The sequence below is a fragment of the Brassica napus genome, chromosome A1, assembly GCF_020379485.1.
Source record: "Brassica napus cultivar Da-Ae chromosome A1, Da-Ae, whole genome shotgun sequence".
NCBI classification, from domain to species: domain Eukaryota; kingdom Viridiplantae; phylum Streptophyta; class Magnoliopsida; order Brassicales; family Brassicaceae; genus Brassica; species Brassica napus.
Genome location: NC_063434.1, coordinates 1,319,787 through 1,342,601, shown reverse-complemented (window position 1 = coordinate 1,342,601; position 22,815 = coordinate 1,319,787). Strand labels below are relative to the sequence as shown.

The following is a 22,815-nucleotide window of genomic DNA, read 5'->3' as shown; positions in this document are numbered from 1 at the left end:
CGAAGTAGAATCTAAGAACGAGTGATCAACTTGATATTGATTCTTGACAACTACACCCAAAAAAAAACTTTGTTAGTATCTTAAAATAGATTTTTATAATTGATGGAAGATATAATAAAAGGTATTATTAAAAAATATTATCATGTCTTTCTGCAAGTAATTAAGTTCTTAGTGGAAAATACACCAATCGTTAATAGATTCGTGCGATGGACTTAAAATTTACTACTGAATACTGATCATGAAGCAAGGAAATGTGTATAATTATTGGTAATTGCGGATAACGCACGTACGTGATAATTATTTTCTTAATAAAAATACAGTAGGTTTCAAACTATAGCAAGGAAATATACGTTGGTGAACAGTTTCAAAAAAAAATATACGTTGGTGAAGGAAAAAAAATCATTGGCTGAAAAAGAAACGTGTGTGTGAATACTGTTTTAAACTTTTTGCATTTTCCATCAAGGCATCAAGTCTACAGAGCCTCATTAGTTATACACACGACAATATGTGACTACAAAATGTAATGCCCCCTATATTTTCGAATGAAAGACCTGAGATTCGACCCAGCTTTGGGTCCATTAGTCCTATAACAACGCAATAGGGCTCGCTCGTCAGTGATTTGTGGTTTCAAATTTTAGAAGAGCCTTTTGTTTTGTAGGAACCATGCAGAGCAAAGCCCATCGAAAATCATAGTGGATTAATGGTGGACTTCTTTGACCCAGTTTAAATCATCAAAACGAATTTTATTGTAAAACAAATTTCTTTGGTTTATATTACTATAAGAAATTTTGAAAAAGAATCATATATGACAGTATATTTCAAGTATTGTCACTTGTCAGGTAATTACTTCAAACGATTGGGTGGTATATTGTACATACGAATCCAACTCAAAGAACGTGTAACTGAATTTTGAAAATTAAGAGAGCCTTTTAGGTTCTGTTTTAGCTGAAACAAAGGTCCACATGAACTTCGACAGTAGACTTTCCACGTGCAAGACTGACCGTAACAGAGTCAAATAATGCCAGGGTGTACGAAACTGTAAGCACGTGACGGCATCAGTGGCTCAACGGTCATATTCAGTATCTGCAAACTATTGGCACGTGACAAAGAGCAGGCCCCACTCCCACCAATCTTCCTGCTCTCTTGTCTCCTTCTCATTTCTCAATCTTATCACCCCACAAATCGAGTATTATAGCTTTGTTTAAACCAAAATTTTAAAATCAGCCGCGCATTAATGATTTGTTTTCCCTAAACACTATAATTATTGGTTAAATGATGTTTTTATTTTCCATTTTTGTTCGTAATAATCATTAATCACCCAAACCAAACCAAACACTCTTTGGCGCGAAAACATAACTTCGGCTGAAGAGGGTCCCACATGCTTAAAACCCGGGTGCTGTAATTACGTTGACTAAACACAAAAGCGATATATTCAAAATCTCTACTGGGCCATGCAACCGAAAACAACAAACAAAGACTTCGTAATCTCCAACAAAGACATTAAAGAAGGTCCAAAGACCGACAAATAATGTAATAATAATGCTGAATTTTTAAAATATTAATAGTTCTTGTTGTTTTTCTTACTAAGAATTTAAATCAGGAAAGAAAATAAAATAAAAAGCGGTTAGGCCGGTGAGGGTTGATCGGCGGAGGAAGTAACGTCAGGACCAACACGACAGCCTTCCAACATGAACACAATATCAGACATTGTTGGTCGGTCAAGAGGATCCGTGGCCGTACAAAGCAGTCCGACTTTGATACCTAACAAAAACTCTTCCCATTCAGACGATTCCGGGTCTAGCTCGAGCAGACCTGGCTCTAGCAGCTCTGTGACTTGACCCCTCTGAAGCTGTTTCTTCACCCATTTCACTATATCCTCGTCTTGTGTGAACATTACCGGTCTCTTCCCGGTTAAGATTTCGAGTAGGACAATGCCGAAGCTGTAGATGTCGGACTCTCTTGTGATCTCTCCTGACAATGTAGCTTCTGGAGAAACGTAGCCTAACGTCCCTATGGTGGCTGATGTGACCGCTGTTCTTGACGGGGATCGAACAGTGAGACGGTCAAGCCCGAAGTCGGATAAATGGGCTTCGAAGTCAGCGTCGAAGAGCACATTCTGTGGCTTTATATCACCATGAACCTATTTGATGTAACATAAACATACATAAGAAAATACTTAAGGTATAGTCGTATAGAGATAAATAAAGAAAAATTCCATAAAAATAAGCCAACTAAATTTCTCTAAGACTTTTACTACTCAAAATTTTTTTTTCTATCCAGTTTATTTAGATGAAAAATACCTCACCATCTAAACTAATTTTTTTGCTTATAAATTAAATTTGTGGTCATTTTAATACTCAAACTATGTTCATCTAAATAAAGAATATTAATATTTTTTAAATTTAAATGAAATGTTAAAAATTACTAAAATTCAAGTACAAATCCTAATTATGCTTTAAGTTTTAGGCGTAAAAGTAATTAAATTGTGGATAATTTCTAAAAAATTATGATATTAGTAAGATGTATTTTTTATTCAAAGCTTAACAAACGTTAGATGTTGTTACCATGTTGGATTGATGGAGGAAACCGAGACCACGAGCGATCCCAAGAGCAATGAGGTGACGCATTGGCCAGTTCAGGACATGGCCATCTTGGTGAGAAGCTTCTTGGAGGAGAGTAGACAAGTTTCCATTCGGCATGTAGTCATACACCAAGAGCCTCAAATCCGGTGGACCAGCGTAGTATCCTCTAAGGACCGTAATGTTCCTGTGCTTGACTTTCCCGAGAACTTCAGCTTCTTTCTTGAACAAGTTCTCGTTCAAGAGAGATCCATTAGGTAAGCGGCGTATCGAAAGAACCATACCATCGTTGTAATTAGCTTTGAACAGCAAACCGTATTTGGTTCTGCTGAGAACGTTCTCTTCATCGAACTGTCGTGTCGCTTCTATTGTTTCCGCTAGAGTGATCTTGTTGTTGAACATCACTAGTTTCGGCTCTCCGTTCTCCGTGCTCGACCGGCTCGTGCTGCTGCGTACTCTGCTCCCCGCGCTTGTTCTACCCGGACTCCGTTTCTTCTCCCCCGTTGCGGACTGTTGTTTCAGCTTCTTTCTCCATCGCAAGAGTGTGTAGATGTAGAAGCAGCAGAAGAGCGTTAGAAGGCAAGCGCCTATCGCAGCCATGACTATCATCAGAATCATTTTCCTCCTCTTCTTCCTCTCCTCCGCCGTGCTGCCTTCACATTTTCGGTTTAGCGGCTTGCCGCATAGCTCCGAGTTGCCTGAGAAGTCTGAGGGGTTGGTGAAAGAAGGTGGAATCTCTCCCTTGAGATTGTTGCTCGAGACATTAAAGTACACCAAGTTGGTTGCTATGAGGGATAAGGTAGATGGAATCTCCCCGGTTAAGTTGTTAACCGAGAGATCAAGCTTTGACAAGTTTGATAGTCCAGAGAAAGACTCAGGTATGACTCCTGACAGATGATTGTGGTCAAGTGACAGCGACTCGAGAGACGAGCTCATCGGTGGGATCTCACCTGACAAGTTGTTCCGACCCAAGTCCAGCACTTTCAAACGAGAAAGTCTCGAGAGATCAACCGGAATATTCCCCGTTAACCGGTTTGATCTCAACTCAAGAACCTCAAGAGCAGAGCAGTTTCCAACTTCAGGCGGTATAGACCCGGAGATATGATTATCCGACAGCGACAGAGACCCCAGCACCCGAAGAAACCCGAAAGTCTGCGGTATCTCACCGGAGAACGAGTTAGAGCTCAAATTCACATACCGTAAACTCACCAAGCTGCTAAACCCTTCAGGGACAACACCGGAGAAGTTATTCTCCTGCAACGCAATCACTTGCAAGTTCGGTAAACCGGAAAGCTCAACCGGAACTTCACCGGACATATTCTGTTTGCTTAAATCAAGAGACGTTAGCTTAAACAGGTTCCCTATACTAGCCGGTATCTCACCAGAGAACTCATTCCCACTCAAGTTTAAAAAACTGAGGTTACTCAAGTTGCTGATACTAACCGGAACCTCCCCGGTAAACCGGTTCCCGCTCAAATCCAGCTCAGATAAGTTCGTTAACGCCATCAGCTCAACCGGAAAGCTCCCGTTCAAATCGTTTTCACCCAAGTTTAACCGGTCAAGCTGCTGTAAGTTCACCATAGACAAAGGAACGTAGCCTGAGAAGCTGTTTCTCCCTAGAGACAAGACTTTTAACGCCTTCATGTAGCCTAGAAACTCCGGAACTAAACCGGTTAACCGGTTTCCTTCCAAATCTAGCACCCCTAACGAACCGCATTGCTTAATCTCAACCGGGATCTCACCGGTAAGAGAGTTATTAGCCAACTTGAGCTCTTCCACCAACTTCAAGCCACCGATCTCCGCCGGAATCTCGCCGGAAAATACATTTCCGGAAACATCAAGATTCGTTAAGGAGACGATGCTCGTCAACCACATCGGGAAACGGCCGGAGATTCGATTCTCACTGAGATCCAAGACTTGTAAACCGGTGCTACGACAGTTAACCGTCTCCGGCCTCACGACGTCGGAGAAGGCGTTGGATCCCAACCGAACGATCGTTAGCGACGTGTTGCAGAAGAGAGAGAACGGTACCGTACCGGTGAGATTGTTGTTGTCGAGAGCGATGACTTCGAGGTTGGGAAGAGCGCCGAACGCGGCGGGAATCACGCCGCCGATTGCGTTCCCCGACGCGCTCAGGTGAACGATTGATGAGCAGTTGGATAAAGCTGAAGGTAACGTTCCTTGCAGTAAGTTGAAGTCTAGCCATAGATACTGAAGGCTCTGAAGCTTGCCTAGGCTCGCAGGGATCGCACCCTGTTATAAAAGATCCCACATCGGTTACAAAAAAGAAAGTTAAGTAATATATAAATGAATCCATCGATGGCTTACATTTAATTGATTATACGAGAGGTTGAGAAGCTGGAGCTGAGTCAAGTTAGCGAGTCCACTCGGTATCTGACCGGAGAAGACGTTTGAGGAGACGTCGAGGAACTTGAGACTTAACGGTAAAGGGCCTGAGATCTCCCCGGAGAGACGGTTTCCCGCGACGTTGAAGACCTCTAGCTCAGTGAGGTTCTTCAACCCCGGGGGGAGTTTTCCGGTGAGGGAGTTGTACTGGAGGAAGACGGAGAGTAGGCGCGTGCAGTACGCGAGCGAAGGAGGGATGGTTCCGTTGAAGGAGTTTGACCGGAGAGAGAGCTTACGAAGCATGCGGAGGTCGGAGATACGGTCGGAGATTCTTCCGGAGAGCTGGAGGCGGGGGAGACGGATCTCCGTGACGCGGCGGTTGGTGCAGAAGACGCCGCGCCAGTCGCATGGAGCTGAGGGAGTCGAGGGGTCCCATGAGGTTAGCGCACCGAGAGGGTCGTGGAGGTTGAGCTTAAACGCAGTGAGTGCGTCGATCTCGGGGTTGGAATGAGAATCATCGGCGCGTGAGAGTAACAGCGCGTGGAAGATAAGGAGAAGGAAGAACATGGATCTTCTCCTCATGGTTGTAATGAACGAAATGAAACACTAGCTTGAAGATGGTGAGAGAAGAAGTGTCGCCATGAGTGTGGTTTCTTTGGAGAGAGTAAAGTTCAAGTCTTTAAAAGAAGAAAGAATATAAAATTTGTTTTTCTTTAAAATCATTTGAAATCCATTTGAAGTCCGCACTATAATCCATGCGTATAAAATAATGTTTTTTTTTTGTCACAGATTCCGGAAACAATTTTTATAATCATTATTGTCGTCCTTGCAAGCTAAATTAAATACAGAAAAAAAAAAAATTAATTATTTTTTGTTTTTATTTTCGTCCACTTGCTTTAAACAAACTTTCGGCGATCGAATTTTTCACGGCGAGAAATGGCGACGGCGGCGATAGGCTTTCTGATGCTCTTATCATACTTTTTGAGCTTGTCACATGGATTAGTACAACCTCGGAGGATATCTCATGGTTTGTCCGAAAGCGGAAAGTACTTGACGAGAGATGAGCTCTGGTTCAATCAAACCCTTGACCACTTCTCTCCATATGTAATCAATCTAATCCGTTTAGAGGGAGACTTTTTTTAGATTCTGTGTGTGACTATAAATAGTTATGCTTTTTTTTTTCATTTCATTACAGGACCATCGCAGATTCAGACAGAGATACTATGAGTATCTCGACCATTTACGAGTTCCAGACGGACCTATCTTTCTGATGATCTGTGGCGAAGGCCCTTGCAACGGAATCCCAAATGATTATATTAGTGTAAGAGTTTTTTTTTTCAGTAAAGACTACTCCTTTGATTGATTTAATAGTTTCTGAAATTTTCTTTAGGTGTTAGCAAGGAAGTTTGAAGCAGGTGTTGTTTCACTCGAGCATCGTTACTACGGAAAGAGCTCACCTTTTAACTCATTAGCCACTGAGAATCTCAAGTATCTTTCGTCTAAACAGGCCCTTTCCGATTTAGCTGCTTTCCGTGGGTATTACCAGGCAAGTCTTCTTGTTGTCTTGTGCTCTAGAGGGTGTCTCTGTTATTCAATGATCATGTGTTTGAGAATTCCAAATGGATGCAGGAATCTTTGAATGTTAAGCTGAATAGAAGTGGCAAAGTTGATAATCCTTGGTTCTTCTTCGGGGCGTCTTATTCTGGAGCTTTGAGCGCTTGGTTCCGCCTTAAGTTCCCTCATTTGACTTGTGGAAGCCTCGCTAGCTCTGCAGTTGTTCGTGCTGTCTACGAGTTTCCTGAATTTGATCAACAGGTGAAAAACCTTCCTTACAAGACATGTGTCTTTTCCATATAGAGTTTAGTTGTTTAAAGAATCAAGTTTCTTTTTTTGTGTGACTCGTTGAGCAGATAGGTGAGTCAGCTGGACCGGAATGTAAAGCTGCACTACAGGAGACTAATAAACTCGTGGAACTAGGACTTAAAGTAAACAACAAGGCTGTGAAAACTCTCTTCAACGCCACCGAGGTCTAGCTTTTGTTTTTTCTCTCTTCACTTAACTCTGTCTCCAATCTGATTAAGCTTCTGTAAATTTGCAGCTTGATGTTGATGGTGATTTCTTATACTTCGTAGCGGATGCACAAGTCATGGCGGTAATGATATATACATACATGTTCATCTATATGATTCTCATTTTGTTTCTAATTTTTAATTTTTTTATCTTCAAAATTTGGTAGTTCCAATACGGAAATCCAGATAAGCTTTGTGTTCCTATGGTGGAAGCTAAGAAGAACGGTGGTGATTTAGTGGTAACTTCCGCTTTTATATGATTACAGATCCTCTATTATTGTGGATGTGTGTGACACATTATTTTGAATGTGTAAATCCAGGAAGCATATGCTAAATACGTTAGAGAGTATTGCTTCGGAGTGTTTGGGTTAAGCGCTAAAACATATAGCAGGAAACATCTACTAGACACTGCGATCACCTTAGAGAGTTCAGATCGTCTGTGGTGGTTCCAAGTTTGTACTGAAGTGGCCTACTTCCAAGTGGCACCTGCTAACGATAGCATCCGGTCTCATCAAGTCAACACAGAGTACACACACTGTCACAAACTCTTATGTAGCGTTTCAATTCATCATCCCGTTTACATTTCTTGGTGATTTGTTCCAAAGGTATCATTTGGATCTATGCAAGAGTCTGTTTGGTAAAGGAGTTTATCCTGAAGTCGATGCAACAAACCTGTACTATGGAGGTGATCGTATTGCTGGTATGTAACACTGAGATGAATGCTCTTTCTTGTTCTTTAGGACATTCCGACAGCTTATTTGGTTCATGTTGTTCTCAATTTTTGCAGCTACGAAAATCGTTTTCACAAATGGGTCACAAGATCCTTGGCGTCAGGCATCCAAACAGACCTCATCTCCTGACCGTAAGTCTCCCTTTACTTTGTTCAAAACCGGATAACATTAAGTAGCATTAACAAGTTAGTGGTCGACGACACAGTGCCTTCTTACATCATCACTTGTCACAACTGTGGCCATGGAAGTGATCTTCGAGGATGCCCTCAGTCTCCATTGATCATTGAAGGTATATATATTATTTCATTCTTTCAGATGCCTGAACTGTAAAGACAAGTACTTAAACAACTTTTTGTATTGTTTCTTATTTTCAGGTGATTCCAAGAACTGCAGTTCGCCAGATGCTGTGAACAAAGTGAGGCAACATATAATAGAACACATAGACTTGTGGCTCTCTCAGTGCCGTGGAGTGCTTCGAAGTTCCATCTAGAGTCGCACACCTCACACGCATAGTCTATCACGTTTCTGTTCAGAAGATAAACAAAACATCAAATGAATGTTACAAACTTGTATTCATGTACATTTAATCTCCCATGCACGTTTCAAACTTTTATATATGAAACCTCTGCTTGTGGTTAATCCACCGAATATAGGTTCAAGGTCTATCAACCACTACAGGCAACGTGTGTTTACTCGTGTGTTTACTATCTTTGCTATTTTAGTTAGATTAATTATATCTTATCTAAATGTCCAACAATCCGTTGTAGTCTAGCTGGTCAGGATACTCGGCTCTCACCCGAGAGACCCGGTTCGCGTCCCGGCAATGGAGTTTTTTTAAAATCGTGATTTATTTTTTTGGAGATGACCGACCTCCAACGACGTCGTTTTGTGTGATAAGTCAACAGAGTGAAGACAGATGTCTCCTCGCTATTTGACCCGGGAAAAAAAAAATCAAAACGAAGGATTGACTCATTCAACATTAGTCACGGATTCATCTTCCTCGGCGATTTCAAAATCTGACGGTGATCTAACTTCCAACGATTTCTCTGTTCAGCTGATCCGTTAAGAAGATAACGTTTTACCTTTTTTCCCGCGCCATGGTGGAAGAAGCTACGTCGAATTTGCCTCCGACGCAGAGATACGCTGCCGGCGCGTTGTTCGCGATCGCGCTCAACCAAGCGCAAATCAACCAGACTCAGCCGCTGGGGATCCCCGCTGCGCCAGACGACGACGATGACAAAGAGTGTGATCGTTCCGAGGAGCGGAGAAGCAACTGCAGTAGCGGAGATTCCGTCTCCGATGACCCTAACCTCTGGGTACACGAGACGTCGGGCCTTCTTCGTCCCGTTTTCAGGTGATCTCATCGTCGTCGTCGTCGTCGATTCTGGAATTGGTTTCTGATAATTCATTTCTATTTACAGATGTCTCGATATTGATTCATCAGCTTGGCTTGGTCTCGAGGAAACAGCTAACTCTTCTCCCGCTAAGCACCACATCGGTGCGGTATGGCTAATTCTTGAATCGATACGGAAGCGTTTTGATTAAGTGCTGGTTCATTCATTAACTTCTATTTTTGATTCGTTATGTTAGTTCACGAGGCTGCTCTCAGAAGAAGCGAGTGAAGCTTCTGTTGAAATGGTGGAGCAAGAGATGGCTTTAGCTAAAGCTGCTGACGCTATGGTTCATAGCATTCGGAGTTCTTTATCTATAGATGTTAAGAAGGAGAAGCATCAGGAGTACGAAAACGAGTGCCGGGAGAAGTACGCTGTTCCCGAGGTTAAATCGAAAGCTGTGGAGAAGGATAAGGTTAAGGATAAGGAGGAGGCGGAGGCTGCTGCTGAAAGAGAGAGTCTTGAAGCGGGTGTAGTGATTAGAGATGGAAGCCATAATCCTGAAGTTGTTGAAGATGATAAATCTGTTGAGGATGTGGTATTGCTTAGCCATCAGAGGAAAATCAATGTTCTTTATGAGCTTCTCTCTGCTTGCTTGTCGGATAAGTATCAAGAGGTTAAGAAGTCTACTCGCCGTAGAAAGGGATATGATGCTCGTCATCGTGTTGCTCTCCGTTTACTCGCGACTTGGTTTAACATTGAGTGGATTAAAGTGGTTCGTATAGTTTACTTCTTCCTCCTTGTAAAGTTTCTTGATTTTTTACATAGTATCATCGTTGTTATGAATTAGCTATCTTGCTCTGAGATAAGATATGGAATTAGCACTGCTATAGGTTCCAGTGCTTCTTGTTCTGGCAATGTTTTGTTTTATGAGGATTTCGTATTTAGTTTCATTATTATAATATATTTGGATCTTCAATTTCTAGGAAGCAATTGAGACAATGGTGGCATGCTCTGCCATGGCCCTTCAGAAATCTGCTGAAATGAAGGGTCAGGATGCTGCATCTTCTTCGAGTACATGGGCTAAGTGGAAGCGTGGAGGAATCATTGGTGCCGCTGCTTTAACTGGGGGAACTTTGATGGCCATCACTGGTGGTACGGCAAATTCAACCTGAACCTGCTAACTTTCTTTCTTGATATAAGCGCATTTTTTTTGGTTACCTAATTTCATTTACATGGTTGTATTAAACAGGATTGGCTGCTCCAGCTATTGCCGCAGGGTTTGGTGCATTGGCACCAACACTGGGCACACTTGTGCCGGTTATTGGAGCTGGTGGGTTTGCTGCTGCGGCTAGCGCTGCTGGAACTGTTGCTGGCTCGGTTGCGGTTGCAGCATCATTTGGAGGTGAATACGTGTAGATGAGTTCACTTTTTGTCGTATTTGTGTGCATACAATTAGCCACTAGTTTTTTTGGCTTCTCTTTCATCCTCACGAATGTATCAATTCTTTGTGAGGGAGCGTCTACAGTGTCACTAATGCTTGCTTTTAAAAATGTTTTCATATCCAGCTGCTGGAGCTGGTCTCACAGGGACTAAGATGGCAAGGAGGATTGGGGATCTTGAGGAGTTCGAATTCAAAGCTATTGGCGAAAATCATAATCAAGGAGTGAGTGCCTATTTTCCATTAGCTACTAGATCTTTGTAACATAGCTTTGCATTTTGAGAGTATCAGAAACTGGTTGCTTCTCCTCTCCCTCCTTCATTTGATAATTAGTTTTTCCGTTTTTGACTGATGTGAAAGATATGTGAAAATCATTGTAACAGCGGCTAGCAGTGGAAGTCTTGGTTGCTGGTGTTGTTTTTGAAGAAGATGATTTTGTGAAACCATGGCAAGGGTTAACTAGCAGTTTGGAGAGGTATGTCGTCTGCTCAAACTTTGTATCGTAAATAGAAATCAGGATTTAATATCTAGAGCTGCTCCTTGCATCAGTTGTTTGTGTCTGATTCTCAAGCATTGTGCTATATCTGCTTCTTAATGTATGGTCTTTACTATTTCAGGTACACGCTGCAATGGGAGTCCAAGAATCTTATCTTAGTGAGCACTGCGATTCAGGATTGGCTTACTTCAAGTAATTGGTTTTCATCCCACTAAATAAACCATGTTAATGTGACAACAATTGTCAAATTTCTAAGGAAAAATTGTGATATCAATATGATGATTTCCCACAGGACTGGCCATGGAATTGATGAAACAAGGAGCAATGCACACTGTTCTGAGCTCTCTTTTATTGGCATTGGCATGGCCAGCAACAATCTTAGTAGCTGCAGATTTCATAGATAGCAAATGGAGTATTGCTATTGATAGGTAACACCTCTTTCCCTAGCAAGCTAGGTATTCAGTCTATGAAAGTGATGCACCATTTACACATCGCATTTCCAACTAATGACCAAATCTTTTGAAACCTTCGTGTTGGTACTTGCAGTCTAAGTAAACCTGTGGCTAATGGCTACTATAATCCAATTTCTTTAGGTCGGATAAAGCGGGAAAACTTCTAGCTGAAGTGCTACAAAAAGGCTTGCAAGGAAATAGGTAAAGAGTTCATCGCTGCTGCAAGTAAATGGAGTTATTAAAAGTTAAATCTATATGTATATGATTTATGCCTCGAACTATGTGATATCAGACCCATTACTCTCGTGGGATTCTCGCTTGGTGCGCGTGTCATCTTCAAATGCCTCCAGACTCTGGCCGAAACAGAACAAAACGGTAGTTTCCTATGTGTTTTATTCGATAAGAATGCATTAAAATATCGAATCTATGTTTTGCTTAATGTGAGGTTTCCACACATCTAACGTGGCAGCTGAACTAGTGGAAAGAGTTGTTATTCTTGGAGCACCCATTTCAATCAATAACGAAAACTGGCGAGACGTAAGAAAGGTAAAATTAAACTCTGTTTTGAGTTCATTACCTTACTATGGTATCAACATCTCGCATCCATAGAATCGAATCTCTTGAATGAGACCTTATATTAAACATTTTTTTGCGGTCCTTTTTGGTAGATGGTAGCTGGAAGATTCATCAATGTATATGCAACAAATGATTGGACCCTCGGTGTTGCCTTCCGCGCAAGGTACATTCATTATCCCCATTCATTACATATTAACACTTGCATTATTTCAGTTTTTATTTACCTACCTAACTCCGTTGCTTCGACAGTCTATTATCCCAAGGGTTAGCCGGAATACAACCCATTTGCATCCCTGGAATCGAAAATGTAAGCTATCTCTTTCAAAAAAATGCATTACTAGCTGATTGTTATTACAAACAATAAAAATAATAAAAAAGATGTGAGGTCGTTTTCGATAATTATAAAGTTTCTATTGTTAATTAGTATTATTTCACCTCTTGATTTCAACGTTTTACAGGTGGATGTAACCGATATGGTGGAAGGTCACTCTTCATATCTTTGGAAGACTCAGCAAATCCTAGAGAGGCTCGAAATCGACACTTATTACCCTGTTTTTCGAGACACTCTCTAAACGACTAATAAGCCAAATTAGATACGTTTTACATTTTCTCCAAATTTTACATGTTTGTTTGTAACATTCGTCGACGCTTCTGTTTTTGTAATTATTTTTTATGAAACGTTTTAAAACCACTGTCTTGCGTTGAACGTTCTTGTTTCCATTTATAGAAAAGGCAAACTGAAAATTTGATTCTCTGATTATTGTTTTGTAATTATCTTGATGAAACGTTTTTTTCAAACGTTGAACGTTCTCTGAATTGATTCTCATGAAAATAAAATGAAAACTTTCGAACCTTTTGTTTTTGAGATTTTTTTTAAAAAAATGGAGTTAACGTGTATTACAATCAATAGATAATAATGTTTAGTTGACAAAAAAAAAAAGATAACAATGTTTATTAACTATGACAAATACAGAGCTGGAGTAAATAAATTTAAACCTATATTCGTGTCATGTTCTATTTCGTTACGAATATATTACATCGTGAATCTATCCATAAACTAAAAAAAAGTTTATTTATATGTTTCTATTGTCACATTTACAAAAGTAATTTCAGCCTTGATAACAACTCATCGAGTTTGCTATAAATTTGTCAATATCTTTAATATTTGCATATAGGTGTCATGAATATGTTTAGGGGCTAAACCTCATAAAACAGTGACAATTATTTTATAAATTTGTAGACAATTACAATATTAAAATAATAAATAAACAACAGTTTATTATTCATAAATTATAATAACTAATATATTATAATATAAAATTTATGAAAATAAAATAATATAATTTTTATCAATTGTGAATAATAACATAACATATAAAACATATGTTTAATATATTATTTTAATTTATAATCTAATTAATAATTTAAACATCCAATTAGTTATCTTACACGCTAGGTAGCGAGGCACGCCTGTTTCTTCGCATTTCACTGACATAAATACGCCGTGGAGAGACTGCTATTTACCTACCCGTATTTTTTATTTTCAGCGTTTTTAGTTGAGCTGTATACTTATATGTATTTTTGTGCTTAACCTGTTACTTATATAGTTATATGTATTTTTGCTGGAGCCAAATGTAGAAGTTTTTGTTCCTACAGTTTGATATAAATTAGGTGCAATGTATTTTCTGATTATATACATAGGAAAATGGAGAGTTTTACCTTCTTATTTTGCAATCTGCGCAAGACAACAGTAGAGTTATGTCGTAGACTTTTATTAAAAAAATTGGAACCACTCTAATCATCTGTATTGTTTCTTTCGAAAATATTAGTTAGGTGGTTTTATTCCAAATATCTGTCGACTAATAAAAAAATCATTGGTCAGTAAACTTAGAAATGATTAAAAAACGAGGAAGCTGGTTGAAATTAAATATTTTAGACATCTAAAATATATTAAGCCATCACTTTCTCCGGTCTTTCAATTAGGCAATTCATAATTCATTCATCAGATGATGAAAAAAGATTCATTTTCAAGTGAATAATTAACAGATTGTTTTCAGAAAGGTTGTCAGATCGCTTTCAACACAAAAATAATTGAGAGGTCAACAATTATTTTCAAATTGGTGTAAGAAGGTGTGATGATCAGAGTAGAGAAAATTTTGAGATATAGCTAATCCATCATATATAAGAACATTTACCTCTCGATCTCAACATTATAGTGACTATGTGACACAATATGGTGGATGGTCACTCCTCATCTCTATGGACAACGTAGCAAATCAGAATTTGACAAGAAAACGCAGGTATATAGTGATTTCATATAAGCGATCTTCAAACTCCAAATTTGACAATCATCAGATAATATGAATAAATTGTTTATATTCCATATAAACAAACGAGATGACTGAGATTCTAACATATTCGTATATGAGAAAAATAATGGGACATTTTTCCTTTATCATATATATCACATGTTTGAACTACGTACTGACAAGAACAAAAAGTAATTAATTAATTATACGTAGACATTATGAGTTTCTTTTAATTTGTTTGTTTGTTAATTACTATCGTCTTTGTTTGAACGTTCTTCAACGCCGGGGAAAGACGACAACTTATGCGTTGTTATTATTTTACAGCGTCGTCCACCACCACATGTTACCGTTTTCTCTGACCGTATTGTCTCTTTTAGCTACCTTGGCTTCTTGTTTCCTCTATTATTAAGAGCGAAACTGAAATCTGAAAAATTAAAACGTGGACTCTGATGTTTGTATTTGTGTGTCTGAAAAAAGTGAGTAGAAGTTCGAGGTTCTTTACCTTTCAAGGTCATATTAAATTTGTCATACCTTTCAAACTGACCATAGTCCCAATTTGCAGACAATATTTTTTCTTTATAAAAGTTTATAAATCAGGAAAAGTTAAGTTCAAAAAAAAAGTTTATAAACCAGGGTTTATGCATATTTAAAAACTATTTCACTATATTGAATATTTTATTAAAATTTGAAAAGGGTGTACAAATAACTTGAGAGATGTCTATGATGTAAATGTTATTTTCTTCAGCGCTCTCGTGGTCCATCCAAATCAGAATCAGTCAACAGTAAATGAATAAAACACATGCATCGCCTCATTTGTTTAGTAGTAAAATCTATTCAAAACCATCCATTACTGCATTTATTTCATAAAATCTTAGCATTGTTGTCCAACAAATCTTTAATGGAAATGGGGTCACATGACTGAATTGTCGACCCCCACAATCAGAAGTAAGAATCTTTCAGAAAAATGATTAAAAGCCACAAATTAAGCGCATTCTCAGTTTTTGGTGGTACTGCTATAACAGTATATGTAACTTGAATAGGAGATGGGTCGAGAAGCTGTCTTATCTAGAAGACAATGACAAACCCTACTCGAACCAACTTTTTACAAAGCTATGGCCTAGATATTCAAGCCTTAAATGTTAGGTTTGGCTTGGAGCTAATATTAGCGATGACTGCTTCATAATTCACAGCTTGTAGCTTGTCTATAAATTTGTCATTTTCTTATCCTTCCACCACGAAATAATGTGAAGTCAAGGGGGCACCGCCAATTAGTTACAGGCTTTGATTATCTTTCGGAGATTTTCTATATGATTGAATATCTTTCAGGGGGTATATTTAATACTGATAACAATATGTTTGCAATTATTTTGTGATATTCGATAGTCCACGTATGGTACTACTATATGTTTATGAATGTGCTACGTGTAGCTACGAAAAATCTAAGTAAGTAATTGTAATTTATTGATTTCGTCAAGGTAGTTGAAGTAGGGATCGATTAGTACTTGATGCCTTCTGGTTGTAACATTATTCTTTAAGTGAGTAGTTTAGACATGGATTTTGCCATCCATCTAGAAATCTGATCGTCGATGGTGTTAAAATTAAGTAATCAACACATACATTCATGATACATAAGTGATAGGTGCATTTTCAATAAAGACTACAATGTTTTTCCATATGAATGATATATAAGATATACTATAAAACTTTTCAATAAAGAAGACGCGACCTTAACAAAATAAAATTAAATAAGAAAATATGTGAAGGGTTTAGAATTTAACTTTTTTCTATCAAGTGATCTGACTTTTTTTGAAACTACACGAAAATAATTGGCTTTTCAAAACTAAAAATTGAAAGTTATCGTCTCCAAATTTCTCTAACATTAGGTTCCTCAAATCTTAAAGTTGATGAGTTTTCACTTAGTTCACCGGTTGCCAAACTCTTTTTTTTTGGTATAAGTTGCCAAACTCTTTTCTGGACTCTTAGTGATGGAAATGCTTCTTTTTTTTTGAACAACAAGTGACGGAAATGCTTATGTTTGCAAAATCTTTGGATCATCAGTATACTTTTGTAATATGCAAATTAGTTGTAAAAAAAATCTTATTTTTCAGCGTTTACATTTCATGCAAGGAAAAGAATTCCCACAAAAGAAATTGGAAAACGAAACAAAGAGCCACTTTATGTTTCATCCAGAACACACGTGTGTACACATACATACACATACATAAACATATATTATATATAACATCCACAAATCTTCAGGGCTTCTTTTGACTTCTCACACCACTTTCAAGAACCATACCAACCACCATTCCTTTCACCCGCCACGTGCTTCGAACCATAACTTAAACAGAACAAATAAGGCGCGTGCTCGGGACAGCGTAGAGACGCGTGGCTTTAGGAGCCGTCAGACCAAACACGTCGCTCATATCAAGCTCGCTTGGTTTCATGCCATCAGGTAATTTCCACGTGAAGCAATGTAATATATGGGCCACGGCTAGTTCAAGCGCGTATAACCCGAGCTGCATACCCGGGCACGACCTACGACCCGACCCGAATGGTATAAACTCGAAGTTACTCCCTTTGAAATCTGGTACGCCCGGTTCCAAAAACCTAGACGGTCTAAACGTTTCAGGGTCAACCCAAGAGTTCTTGTCGCGCCCAATCGCAAACGCGTTGATCATAACGCGAGATTTCTTGGGAACGAAGTAACCGTCGATCTCAGTGTCCTCTGCGGTTTCGTGGAGGAGGAGTGGGATCGGTGGGTGTAGCCTTAGGGTTTCTTTGAGTGTGCATTTCAGAAAAGTCAACTTCTCGATGTCTGATTCTTCCACACGTCGGTCAAGTCCGACGACTTCAGCGAGTTCTTGTTGGACTCGGTTTAGATCCTCGGGGCTCCGTAGTAATTCAGTCAATGCCCACTCTATCGCTGACGCTACCGTTTCCGTTCCTCCAAACATAACGTCCTATTAAAAAAAGGAAAATAAGTCAATTCACACATGACGTTATAGTATTTTCTCCAATACGGTGATTTTATTTACGTGTGGTATAAAACCTTTGTGTTTTTCTACTATCAATAAAACGGCTGCATACGCAAGTTCTCTAATATTATATTAGACTACTTGTAAAAATAGAAAATATACTTGCAGAGAAAACAACCGGTTAAATAGATAAGTTTTATGACGTAACGCATTAAGAATAATGACTGTTACTAGTGCCTCGTGAAAATTATTTACCATGATGATTGCTTTGATATTGTCACGGGTAAGTTTGATAGAGTTTTGAAGATCCGCTGTCTCGCTCACTAATTTCGCCTCTTCACTGTAAAAAGCAAGAAGATCATCAACCATATCGGTATCAACAACATCTCCAGCATCAACACTGTTTTGATTCTCTTTCTTCTTCATGTGTTCATCGATGATATCGTCAATAAATCCGTCTAGGTCATTACGGGCCTTCACGAGCCGCTTGTTTATTCCTTGAGGATCGATCCACCCGAAATACGGTATGAAATCCGCTACGTTGAAGGCTCCAAAAAGCTTAGAGAACTCTTGTAAGATTCTTATGAACTCGTCTTGTCCCTTTTCACATGCTGACCCGAACGCTGCCCGGTAAGTTATGTTTCGGGTCAGTGCAAAAATTTGCTCACCAACGTTGATAGACTTACCTACGATATTTTTGGTTGACTATTAAAAAACATATATATGACAGAAAACACATGCATAATAAACTAACAAAAATTATTGTTCTCTTTTAAAATATTTAACCGCACATAGAGAGTGTGAACACGCGGGCGAACTTACCAACGTTACTAGAAACCGACCGGATCATTTTGTCCACTTCATCACGAACAGAAGCCCATGACTCGGCTCGTTTACGGCTAAACACCTTCATGACACAAACTTTCCTCATCTGTCTCCAAAACGGTCCGTAGTGAGCAAACGCCATGTCAGCTCGGTCATAAGTCAAATAGCTTATAGCTATAGTAGCTGGTCGGTTTGAGAAGACGCTGTCTTGGACTTGAAGGACTTGTTTAGCCACGTCTGGTGATGAAACGGCGTACATGTGGAGAAATCCCATGCGGAGATGGCACAAGCCACCGTACTTTTTAGCTAAGTTAGCTAAACCACGGTGGGTGAGTTGGTCCATCATTGACATATTGCCTATGATGGGCCAACCACGTGGACCGGGTGGATACGGAGGCCTTCGTCGTCGTGTGATGAGGCCGATGAAGATGAAAAGTGAGACGACGATGAGAATACCCGTGGTGGGATCTAATACTTGGCTTAGTGTTTGTGATATAGAAGACTCCATATTAGTTTTTCTTTTTTCTGGAAAATGTTTTTTTATTGTTTGTGGAATGTCTCAGGAATTGATCAGGCAAAGTTCGCCATTTTGGGATGTGTTACGAAAGGTAGGTTTTATAATCAAAGTGTGGTCCCACTTATTGCATATTTCTAATTTTATATGGGGACTTCATTTTCGTGACACATATATACATACAACTCCTTTTAATTATTTTTGTTTAATATGGAAATAAATAATATATAGACGGATTTTAATGGATATTCTTGCATTTATAGAAATTTAATGAATCGCTATTGGTACTTAGTGGATTTTAATTAGGGAAAGGGTGAGACTATAAAAATAGTTGTTGATATTAATGAGTACTTGGTTTACCTAGAATAAATTGGTGGTATAAATATATGTTCCCTCAATAACATAATAATTAAAACAGTTAAGTATAAGAATTACCGAATTCAAACAATTGTAGTTTTTCTACTTTCGAACATTGGTAAAGATATCTTAAGCAAAAAAAAACATTAGTTAAAATATCCACAAGGTCTATTAATAAAAGCTTAGACATTACCACAAGCACTGTTGACAACTCCGAATATTAATTAAGAGCTCGAAACCATAATTAACCACAGTCTGTTAACTGAAGTTTTTAGCTTCATTAAGAAAAAGGGTTCTTAAATTTTTTTAGATTTTAATTTAAAAATACTAAAAAATGTCTATTAAATAAGAGATATAAGAACCGCCTCTTAATCAAATTTTTTTTAAAAAAAAGTCAAATCATGAGTTAAGAATCCCGACTAAGAGACTGCGGTTAATCAATAATCATGCTCTAGAAATAGACTGTTAGACTGACAAAGTTCCCTTACTTTTGTCAGGTAGGTAAGGTTCTTTGACACATAAATTAAAAGATATATTAAAAATATATTCTTTGAGACATTATATTCTTTACGTTTGGTGTTTGGAACAGAAAATGTGTTTAAAAAACTTATGAGTTTTTTTTACTACTGTTAACGCAAACGCATAATTATATTTGAAACAATCAGGATTCAGGACTGATAGGACATGGTTTTATTTTCTAATTCGGCTCCTTTGTTTTTAATAAGTAGAGCAATTTTTTGAAAAAAAAAAAGTGATTTTTGAGCTAAATATTGTTTTCCTGGCTGCAAAAATATATTTTCGATGCAAATACTGTCGCATTACAATATCCATATCAGTTGTTAGAAACCTGTACAGCTTAGACAGTACTACACATTTGCAGCGCGAGAGAAAAGGAAAAGATTTGTAATTAATTGTAAAGGTTCATGTGATAATAGTATACGAGATTGACATTTTCGAAGACTGGCTCTCGAAGGCAACAAAGTTGGGTGTAATGTTTTTAATAACACTTTCGGTTACGGTAAGAAAGAGTAATTAGTGAATAATTACAAACTAAAAAGGTAAATACAAGAATGCTGAGTGTAACGTTTGCTCAAAGGTAACAAAGTTGTTTTTAGTAACGCTTTCTGTTACGGTAAGATAGAGTAGTTAGTGAATAATGACAAGCTGTAAATTAAATACAAGAACACTGAGTGTAATGTTTCTCTCAAAGGTAACAAAGTTGAGTGTAACGTTCTTAATAACATTGTCTGTTTGTGGTTAGTGATAATGAAAAACTGTAGAAGTAAATGAAAACAATACAAAAAAAGCTGAGTGTAACTTTTGCAGTAAACCATTCTGTATTGGTTTTGTGATTAGTAAACAATGAAAGCGTTATACCTGTACGGCAGCGGTAAAATCTGTTTAGCACAATTTAAACATTATTTTATGTAGCCACGTTTTTAGTTTACTGCTCGGTTGAATATTATCAAACGTGGGACCATGTTGACATTGATATTGATATCGCGTTTCTAATTAGCTGGATAAGATCAATAAGCATTGGGTATTTTGTAGTAATATACCTAATTAAATCGAATAATATATTCTTTCTCGTAATAGTCTGACCTTACCAACTTCATGTCTTTTTTGTGTCTGTTCTTACCAACTTCGTTTTATATTTAACTTAGTGACTGAAATATATTAATCTAAACACTGTTTTTAAAAACCTATTTTTTTGCTAACGGAGAAAGAAAATGGCGCTAAACTAATTAAAGTTAATTTTTCTCTTACTCGAGCATTTCCTAATATCTTCTGTATCTAAAAGAAAAACTCTTATGTTACTTAATCAAACACATGTTTTAGTCTTCACTAAAGAAGGTTATAAAAATGCACAGAACTTTTGTCTATCTAAGACCATCAAACTTTTCAACAAGAAACAATTTCTTTTCGTGTAAAGTAACGTTATGAATTTAAAAATATTTCGTATATAGTCTCACTTTAACATGCACATCTACCGTGTATAAGTTTTTTCATTTTAAACATATTCTCCTCGTTTAAAATTTCTTTTGGTTGAGTTAACTAAGCACACGCAGTGGTCGGTAAGTTATGTAACCACTCGTTCTCCGGCATTAACCAATCTTTCTAGAAAAGATAACTAAGAAAAAATCATGTCCCGATTAGTAGGTGTATTTTTCAACTGCTTTATTATTCTAAATTAAATACTGTACAGAAAATTCAAAGAAAATCAATTTCAGTCCACATTATTCTTTGGTTTTCATATTTACTATTCTTCCAGTTGCCACTAGAATCCTAAGGTATACCAGATAATTACGTTGTATCAGAGTTCTTAATAGATTAGATGACATAGCTAATTGCAATTTAAACATTAAACGACGTCGTTACAAAAAAAGACTGTATATCATATGCCAACTAGTATACGTTTATTTAACCTAAATTATTAGAACGTACCTAGCCATTTTCATTGGTTCACAATGATATCATAAAGATATGAATCACGAAATTTTACATGTACATAAGCTCTTTAAAGTTTATATAGAAAACATAAACGATAAACATAACTCGTATCAACCTTAGGTGTATATCCGCCGATGTTAAGAGGTACGTTTCATCTGACTTTCACCGCCTATATTTAAACCGTTTTAATCCATATAAGAATACTTAATTTATGTACATAATTTGGTTTTACTCCGAATTCAAGCATATTGGACCAGGAACGAATAATTTCGATTGTGAGCCAAAAGTATTAATAACAAATCCAATTGTTCTTAACTCTTATTAGCTCGCTATTTACGTCGTCATACCGTCATCTTTACATAATTAATTACCATTAATTATACAAATACGTAATCACAGTCATTATCCATTTTAAAATAATTTAAAATAATGGAATATGGATTTGGGCCTATCATTTAGTCATTTACGTCTCGGTGCGCTTGTGAATTCCGTCGCTTCACGCGTCTCCGTCATTTTTCTGGTCAAATTTCATCAATTAGAGAGTTTTCGTCTGGATATATTTTCAACTTTTCACATTTATTTTCATTACAGTCTCCTTTTAATGAGACAAATATTTGATCCTCATATATGTATTTTTAATACTACTATTTTATCCAATTCTCTTCGGATGGATAGATGAAATCAGTAGTTCAGAAAACTACTCTGTCAAATATATTTTCAGGATCAAGTCTAACAATATCGGCCCAAAGTCAAGACACGGATATAAAGAGAATAACCCAGTACTAATACGTGGACCTAATATTATCGGCCCATAAAGAATAAGACTACGACCAAATAACAGTTTATTACTTTATTGTAATACCTTCGGATCTCATTAGCGATCGGGAATCAGACCCCTGGCCTCTAGCAACAACACTTAGGTGGATGTCGAATATGGATTAAAGGATTTATTCTATTATGTGAACAGAACTAAAAACTCGTATCCTTAATTCAAATAGGATATATCGATTCTAGTAAACTGGAATAATATCGTATTATCTTCTAGTGATTGTGATATATGTATATATATCTTTATTTAAGGTTGAATAGTTATTTTGATTCGGTCTTTTTTGAGTATGAAAATGACAACGCCATGTAACATTTTGGTACTCCTAAAAGAAAAGTATATTACGTACGCCTATTTAGATCCAACCAACACCACAACAAAGCGTCTTCGTGTGAAGGAATTATCAAAATTGGAAATAACGTAAACCAAAAGAGACGCCATCCCTATATAAATAAAACTTATTACGTATAGGGTACGTTAGACAATACCCTTTTAGTGCCCACATTACCTACTATTTTATCATATGCTCTTGAT

At 37.7% G+C, this 22,815-nt stretch overlaps 4 protein-coding genes across 5 annotated transcripts; 2 read left to right on the top strand and 2 right to left on the bottom strand.

The window, feature by feature from the left end:
- Positions 1-1,482: 1,482 nt before the first annotated feature.
- LOC106349593 (probable LRR receptor-like serine/threonine-protein kinase At4g36180) lies at positions 1,483-5,632 on the bottom strand. The gene is made up of 3 exons (XM_013789611.3): positions 4,908-5,632; positions 2,565-4,832; positions 1,483-2,140 (listed from the first exon to the last, which is right to left on the bottom strand). Exons 1-3 carry the CDS (start codon positions 5,505-5,507, stop codon positions 1,625-1,627), a joined length of 3,384 nt encoding a protein of 1,127 aa, XP_013645065.2. The 5' UTR covers positions 5,508-5,632; the 3' UTR covers positions 1,483-1,624.
- A 92-nt stretch (positions 5,633-5,724) lies between these two features.
- Positions 5,725-8,364, top strand: LOC106349697 (probable serine protease EDA2). Of its 2 annotated transcripts, none has more exons than XM_013789756.3 (12): positions 5,725-6,029; positions 6,121-6,246; positions 6,316-6,471; positions 6,555-6,740; positions 6,836-6,952; positions 7,024-7,077; positions 7,162-7,233; positions 7,315-7,520; positions 7,600-7,694; positions 7,782-7,856; positions 7,931-8,014; positions 8,100-8,364. In XM_013789756.3, exons 1-12 carry the CDS (start codon positions 5,862-5,864, stop codon positions 8,213-8,215), a joined length of 1,455 nt encoding a protein of 484 aa, XP_013645210.2. In that variant the 5' UTR covers positions 5,725-5,861; the 3' UTR covers positions 8,216-8,364. The 2 variants fall into 2 exon arrangements, with proteins under 2 accessions (XP_013645210.2, XP_048634352.1); XM_048778395.1 differs by having other exon boundaries at positions 5,769-6,029; positions 7,916-8,014.
- A 310-nt stretch (positions 8,365-8,674) lies between these two features.
- Positions 8,675-12,779, top strand: LOC106349836 (transmembrane and coiled-coil domain-containing protein 4-like). Its single transcript, XM_013789828.3, has 15 exons — positions 8,675-9,079; positions 9,147-9,228; positions 9,316-9,831; positions 10,043-10,211; positions 10,309-10,461; positions 10,625-10,722; positions 10,881-10,972; positions 11,115-11,185; positions 11,286-11,421; positions 11,587-11,646; positions 11,738-11,820; positions 11,915-11,991; positions 12,114-12,184; positions 12,271-12,328; positions 12,480-12,779. The coding sequence occupies exons 1-15, from the start codon at positions 8,823-8,825 to the stop codon at positions 12,591-12,593; spliced, it is 2,037 nt and encodes a 678-aa protein (XP_013645282.2). The 5' UTR covers positions 8,675-8,822; the 3' UTR covers positions 12,594-12,779.
- A 3,630-nt stretch (positions 12,780-16,409) lies between these two features.
- LOC106350027 (cytochrome P450 84A1) lies at positions 16,410-18,677 on the bottom strand. Its single transcript, NM_001316183.1, is given in 3 exon segments — positions 16,410-17,293; positions 17,564-17,994; positions 18,131-18,677. Coding segments are annotated over 3 exon segments (1,563 nt in total). The 5' UTR covers positions 18,642-18,677; the 3' UTR covers positions 16,410-16,672.
- Between the last annotated feature and the right edge of the window lie 4,138 nt (positions 18,678-22,815).

Excerpts from the sequence above, each read along its gene's own strand:
- LOC106349697 (XM_048778395.1), top strand. The coding sequence starts at position 5,862 with ATGGCGACGGCGGCGATAGGCTTTCTGATGCTCTTATCATACTTTTTG. Across the intron at positions 6,030-6,120 it reads TTGACCACTTCTCTCCATAT|GACCATCGCAGATTCAGACA; the intron begins GTAATCAATCTA and ends ATTTCATTACAG. Across the intron at positions 8,015-8,099 it reads GTCTCCATTGATCATTGAAG|GTGATTCCAAGAACTGCAGT; the intron begins GTATATATATTA and ends TCTTATTTTCAG.
- LOC106349593 (XM_013789611.3), bottom strand. The coding sequence starts at position 5,507 with ATGAGGAGAAGATCCATGTTCTTCCTTCTCCTTATCTTCCACGCGCTG. Across the intron at positions 4,833-4,907 it reads TCTCGTATAATCAATTAAAT|GGTGCGATCCCTGCGAGCCT; the intron begins GTAAGCCATCGA and ends CTTTTATAACAG. Across the intron at positions 2,141-2,564 it reads TCCTCCATCAATCCAACATG|GTTCATGGTGATATAAAGCC; the intron begins GTAACAACATCT and ends TACATCAAATAG.
- LOC106349836 (XM_013789828.3), top strand. The coding sequence starts at position 8,823 with ATGGTGGAAGAAGCTACGTCGAATTTGCCTCCGACGCAGAGATACGCT. Across the intron at positions 9,832-10,042 it reads ACATTGAGTGGATTAAAGTG|GAAGCAATTGAGACAATGGT; the intron begins GTTCGTATAGTT and ends TTCAATTTCTAG. Across the intron at positions 12,329-12,479 it reads GCATCCCTGGAATCGAAAAT|GTGGATGTAACCGATATGGT; the intron begins GTAAGCTATCTC and ends AACGTTTTACAG.